The 6,959-nt window shown below is 44.3% G+C and overlaps 1 protein-coding gene across 1 annotated transcript; it reads left to right on the top strand.

The window, feature by feature from the left end:
* Nucleotides 1-1,076: 1,076 nt before the first annotated feature.
* LOC136499533 (BTB/POZ and MATH domain-containing protein 4-like) lies at nucleotides 1,077-1,541 on the top strand. Its single transcript, XM_066495151.1, has one exon. It carries the CDS (start codon nucleotides 1,077-1,079, stop codon nucleotides 1,539-1,541), a length of 465 nt encoding a protein of 154 aa, XP_066351248.1.
* Nucleotides 1,542-6,959: the final 5,418 nt, after the last annotated feature.

The raw sequence follows: 6,959 nt of genomic DNA, 5'->3' as shown, positions 1-6,959 counted from the left end.
GCAGCGCCTAGGCGGGAGGAAGGGGGCGAAGGAGAGCGGCGAGTATGTTAGAATCTCTCGGTTATCCCATTCTCTTGTACGCGAGTTCCCCCCCGCCAGGCGCACGCGCACAAGGAGGTCAGAAGAAGGTGAGAACTAATTACTCGCTAAAGGTGGAGCTATCATTAGGGGGGCTTAGTATTTTCCTTCCCGCCATTTTCCAGGTAGAGCATTCATCCTTGATCTCAGAGAACAACAATTGTGGCGATTTACCGCAGCCTCTAAATGTCCTTGCATCACGCTGTTTCCGGATACACCATAGAACAAAAATGGCCAGAGTATGCCATCAGCTGTCATAACCAGTAACCAATCTTCGATATCTGCTACTATACCCCGGTCCAATAAGATGGGTTCTAAGCTGCGGCAGCCACTCCATGCTGAAACTAGTCGCCATACCTCGTCAGAGTAGGGGGGCACTCAACCAAGAGGTGCGAGCACGTTTCCAAGTTCCTTATTATGACAGTGCACAAAAGTAGCTGTTCTCCCAGCCACGTTGTTGCAAGCGCGCCACTGTCCAGAGCCTGTCTCGTAGGAGCAGCCAGAGGAAGAATTTGCAGCATGGCGGCGCCCATGCTTTCCAGATTAGTTTTGGGAAATTAGAAAGAGTTTGCCCCGCGAACTGAATATTATAAGCTTAGCTGGTCAGAGTATTGTCCTGAACTTTCCAGTGTCCAAATAATTTGGTCTTCCTCCTCCGTGCTCAGATTCAGGTGCATGCTCTCTAGCAGTCCCCAAAGTCGAAAATATTCATGCAGAAGCTCATTGTTCACCGAGATATCTACCAGTATCCGTTTCAGATTCTTCTTGTACGAGGACAGGACGTGAAGCTCATTGTTCACCGAAATATTCATGCAGCAGGTTGCAGGAGCAACAGGGAGTCGTTCTGAGCTGGTGCGATCTCCCCTGGGACCTGTACGGCCACATCCAGCGTCGTCTCCCTTCCCGCCGATCGAGACCGCGTCCGTCTCAGCGCGGTCTGCAGCCATTGGCGTGTCTGTGCACGGCAGCACTTGCCCCGGTGCCAAATTGATCTCCCGATGCGCGTGACTAGAACGGCCCGCGGCACGCACGTCGCGCACGTCCGCGGCGTCAGCAGGTTACAGGAGCAGCAGTGCGGCGTCGGCGGCGGCGGCTTCGTAGACTCCCCGGCCTTCGCCGTCGCCGGCCTCCGATCCACTGGGCCATCCGAATCCGATACTACCCGGCCGGGCTCCGACGGCGAGCACGGCCACGTGGGCATTTTCGTCATGCTGCTGACCGAGGGCGTGGTGGCGCCGGCGTACGTCGGCCTCCTGCTTCTGGACCAGACCAGCGGCCTCCCGGACACCGTTATCTGGGACCAGCGCCCGACGCGGTTCGACGCGACGAGCGCGGACTGGTGCACCAGGGGCACCGGCCAGCTCGCCACGCGGAGCGAGCTCAAGGGGTCACGCTTCGTCCGCGGAGACTGCCTCAGGATAGAATGCGTCATCGACGTCTGCCGGGATCAGATCGCACGTTGAAATAGACCCTGTGCTTTCCTCAAATGGCTTTCAGATAAAAAAATGATGAACTTCGATCGTATCAAGACATAAAATTATCATATCAAATAGTTCTGATTTTTTGACGGAGTATATTGTGAATTGCTATCTTATTTGGTGAGAAATAATAAAAGGAAAAAGTCTAACTTTTTATTTTATCCTATCCGCACCCCACAAGCTGAAACCTAACCTCTGCACCCACAGCCAAACAGCCTCGGTAAGCGAGAGCCTAACAGCTAGCATAGCACGCCAGTCCATCTGAGAATGCCATTGCTCATTCGTCGGCCCATGCACAACCAGACTCCATTTAACAAAGTCCATCAGGGCCTCTCAAAAGAAAAAGAAAAAAAAAAGTCCATCAGGGGAGCAAGGAAAGGATGCCACCATAAACTCATTTGCTCTATTGCCTTGCCTAGTATACATACAAGACTAAGAAACAACTATATGGCACACTATTACAAGGGTAACGTCAACCCAATCAACTCCAAAACAGCTGCAGTAAGACACTACAACAGTGGGTGAAACTAAGAAACCAAAGGCTTGACCATTCAGTTGCTAAGAAGCGGCAGCGGCGGAAGCAGCAGCGGCTCGCCGTCCGCGTCGGGGGCGCCGGAAGACGTATGGTTGGGGGGTGCTTCTCGAGAGAAGAACGAGGGCGTGGAACCGGAAGAGCCGGGGAGGGAAGGAGGAAGGGGAGAGTAGTATGATTGCGATGGCGACGCACCAGTGTGCCGCGTGCGTGTGTGGAAATGTAGAAGTAGAAGTGGGGAATTGTCAATTGCGACGACGGACGGAGCGAGTGAATGGGGGTCGTCGGGCTGTCTTAAATCCTGCGCTGGGACTTTCCTGTACAAAAGGGAGAAGGCTCGTTTACCTGAAAAAAGAAGGAAAGAAAAATCACAAGGGAATTCCTGGTGAGCCATAATAAAAGATCATAATTTTTTTGTGAACCATTAAAAAAGTTTGGCGGACTTTAGCGCCACTGCTATAATTTTTATATAAAAATTATCTTCATTTAATTCTACAAAAAAAATATGATTTGATATAATTAATATATCTTAGAAAATCATATCTTTTTGCCGTATTAAATGAAGATAATTTTAGTATGAAAATTACAGATCTCGACGAGATCTACAACTTTCTAGTTTTGAGTTTTTCCATTTGGAGCCGATAAGATACTCAAAAAAAAATTAATGACATATTTAGACTTAAGGGTATTTTTGATTTTTTCCACCTGCACTTTGACACCGTTAGAGCCTAATCTGACGGCAGTGGCATGGAGGTCAAAAAAAAATTGAGCAGTGGCGTTGAAGTCTGCCGAATTTTTTCAGTGAATCACAAGGAATTACGATCTTTTTTAATGGTTCACAGGGAATTCCCTCAAAAACCATTCGGATCATAAGAAAGTTTTGACAAAAAAAATATTGACCAACATTCTCAGTGCTTTTTCGATCTACTTTGTAACCGACATAATCGGAATCCGAATACTCAAGTAGATCAAACTTAGAGCCCTTAGGATACCACAAATCAAGGTTAGGAGTGTGTACAAAATATCTCAAGATTCTCTTAACGGCCACCAAGTGACACTCTTTCGGGTTACCTTGAAATCTAGCACACATGCACATACTAAGCATAATATCGGACCTAGATGCGCACAAATAGAGTAGACAGCCGATCATGGAACGATATACCTTGGTATCCACGTCTTTCCCTTCAATGTTGAGATCAAGATATCCATTGGTTAGCATGGGAGTTTTGATAGGCTTGGCATTCACCATGTCAAACTTCTTGAGCATATCATGGGTGTACTTCGTTTGACAAATTAAAGTTTCATCCTTCACTTCCTTGATTTGAAATCCGATTAAAAACTTCAACTCACCCATCTTGGACATCTCAAATCTCTTCGTCATGAGCCTACTAAATTCCTCACAAAAAGTATGATTAGTACTACTAAATATTATGTCATCGACATATATTTGGCACATAAATATATCTTTACTAACTTTGTGAGTGAAAAGGGTAGGGTCGGCTTTGCCTATTTCAAAGCCTTGTTTAGGCAAGAATTCCTTAAGGCATTCATACCATGCTCTTGGTGCTTGCTTAAGCCCATAGAGCACCTTTTGGAGTTTGTAGACGTGGTTGGGAAACTTGGGATCTTCAAAACCTGGTGATTGCTCAACATAGACAAGTTCTTGAATGGTCCGTTGAGGAATGTACTCTTCATATCCATTTGATATAGCTTGAAATTGTGATGAGCGGCATAGGATAGAAGCATTCGAATTGCTTCAAGTCTTGCCACTGGTGCATATGTTTCCTCAAAGTCCAAGCCCTCTACTTGAGTGAAACCTTGAGCAACCAATCTTGCCTTATTTCTTGTCACCACGCCATTCTCATCTTGCTTGTTACGGAAGACCCACTTGATGCCAAAGATATTGATGTTGGGTCTCTCCACCAAGGTCCACACTTAATTTTTTTTTCAAAATTATTGAGCTCTTCTTGTATGGCCATCACTGAATCCAGGTCTCCAAGTTCTTGTTCTACCTTAAGAGGCTCTAAAGAGGAAACAAACAAGTAATATTGATAAAAGTTTGCTAAATATGAACGAGTTGTTATCCCCTTTCGAAGACTCCCAAGGATGTTGTCAACGGGATGATTCCGTTGTATTGTTTGCCTTAGCCTTGGATGATCAATGGCCTCTTGTCCATCTTCTGGATCTTCATTATCTTCTTGCTCGAATATGGGTTATAGGTTCTGTCCTTGAATCGGAGTTGGACTTGCTGCTGCTATCAGAGGGAGTGCGGCACTGCCGCTCTTATGTGCGGCACTACCGCTCTGCTGATTTGCAGCAGGGGTCGGCTCCCCCTCAACATCAGGTATGCCAGTGGAACTTTGTTCATCAGCAGCTTGAGGAACCTCCATTTCAGTGACTTCATCTTCTTTTGGTCTTATATCACCAATAGCCAATTGATTGATTGCTTCACATGGTGGATCCTCCTTTCCTACAATACTTGAATAAACTTGCTCCACTTGAGAGCCATTAGATTCTTCAAATGTCACGTCTACCGCTATTTCAACTCTCTCGGAGGTTTTGTTGAAAACACGATAGGCATGTTTATTTGATCCATAACAAAGAAGAAAACATTCATCAACTTTAGGTGCAAACTTAGAGGTTTTGGGTTTCTTATTAAGTATAAAGCACTTCCACCCAAACACTCTAAAGTAGGACACCTTTGGTTTGTTACCAGTTAGAAGTTCATATGAAGTTTTCTTCAACTTCTTGTGTAGGTAGAGGCAGTTGATGGCATGGCAAGCAGTGTTGACAGCTTCGCACCAAAAGAGGTCAGGCGTCTTGTACTCATCTAGCATTATCCTTGCCATGTTAATTAGTGTATGGTTCTTCCTCTCTACTACACCATTTTGTTGAGGGGTGTATGGAGCTGAGAACTCATGCTTGATGCCCTCTTCATCAAGAAACTCCTTAACTTGGGTGTTCTTGAATTCGGTCCCACTATCGCTTCTTATTTTCTTGATGAGGAGACCGAACTCCTTTTGAGCTCTTCTAATAAAAGTCATCACTTTGTCTCTAACTTGACACTTATCAAACAAGAAAAATATCCAAGTGAAACAGAAATAATCATCAATAATAACAAGACCATATTTGTTACCCCCGATACTTAGGTAGACGACCGGCCCAAAGAGATCCATGTGTATGAGCTCCAATGGTTGCGTCGTGGTCATGATGCTCTTTGGTGGGTGAAGTACGCCAACTTGCTTTCCGGCTTGACAAGGGCTACATATCCTATCTTTCTCAAAGTGAACATTTGTTAGCCCAAGGATGTGTTTATTCTTTTGAAGTTTGGCCAAGTTTCTCATCCCAACATGGGCTAGTCGGTGATGCCAAAGCCACCTCATACTAGATTTTACCACTAAACAAGTCTCAAGATTAGCTTTACTTTTGTTGAAATCAACTAGGTAAAGCTTGTCCTTTAAATGACCCGTAAAGACAATAGAGGAATCCTCCCTTCTAAAGACTTCCACACCTTTATCTGTAAAGAGACAATTGAAGCCCATCTCGCATAATTGAGAGACGGATAACAAATTGTATCCTAACGAATCAACATGTAAAATATTTGTAATTGAATGCTCATGGGTTATCGCAACTTTACCGAGACCAATCACATCCCCTTATAGTTGTTTCCAAAGAGAATATTTTCATTTGAGTCCATCTTCGGGGTATATGATGAGAACATACTCCTTTCTCCGGTCATATGATTTGTACATCCAATATCAAGCATCCAACTTGACCCACCGGAGGAGTATGCCTGCAAAACAGATTTAGTTGCTTGATTTAGGTTCCCAATTTGACTTGGGGCCTTACATGTTAGTCACAAGAAATTTAGGAACCCAAATAGAAGTATTCCTATATGTATTGGCTTCCTTTCCAACATATTTGGCAACCACTTTTCCACTGCTGTTGTTTCTTAAAACAAAACACGAAGTCAAGCTTTGTCGAGGTGGTTGAAACTTTGGTTGATAGGCATATTTGTTCATAGTGCCCCACACTGATTTCTTTATCCTCTGCTGAACCTGTTTCTGTTGGAACACCTTCTTCTTTGGCTTAGTTTGATCAGGAGTAGAATTGGTAGACTTCCTATTTTTGCAGGGAGTGGCACATCCGGCCTTTACTGTGGCACTGCCGTGGTGCGGCACTGCCACTGTCTGTGCAGGTTGATCTATACCAATTCTTTCCTTCCTCTTAAACTTGACACACTCATAGCCATTTATGATCTTTCTTCCATTTGTCTTGGCTCCAGCAGTGTGCCCAAGCCCATGCTTGATTGATAAGTGTCTCTCTTGCTTGAATTGAGGCACTTTTGAATCATTTGCCTTCTTGTTACTTACTTGAACCTTACCACTCAAGGAGTCCTTGACAATGATCTCATTGAATCTAGCAATTTCTTTTCTCATTGCCTCCATATTTGCAAGGTTAGTGGAATAAGCATTCAAATCAATATTATAATATTTTCCACAACCTTGACTAGTGGAGGTAGTAGAGGCATCCTTTGCCTTTGAGGGATGTGAGTTGCTATCCCAAAGGATGTTATATTGCAACTCAAGTTCTTTGTGCTTTTCATCTAAGTCACAACACTTTTTCTTGAGAGCAATATTTTCTTTCTTTGTGATAGCAAGGTCCCCTTGTTCTTTGGCCAAGGCCTTACGCAAGGATTTCACCTCACTTTTCTTGAATGCAAGAGCTTCCTTGCTAGCAATGTAGAGATCCTCTTGTTGGATAAGAGTTTTCTCTCTAGATTCTAGTTCGGCTTGGATACTCTCTAAGTCCTCTATTAGTTTAGTGATGAATAGTTTAGTCTTTCCATCTAAGAGTTTAGTTAATTTATT

Source organism: Miscanthus floridulus, chromosome 13 (assembly GCF_019320115.1).
Source record: "Miscanthus floridulus cultivar M001 chromosome 13, ASM1932011v1, whole genome shotgun sequence".
NCBI lineage: Eukaryota > Viridiplantae > Streptophyta > Magnoliopsida > Poales > Poaceae > Miscanthus > Miscanthus floridulus.
This window is presented reverse-complemented; position numbering and strand designations above follow the sequence as displayed.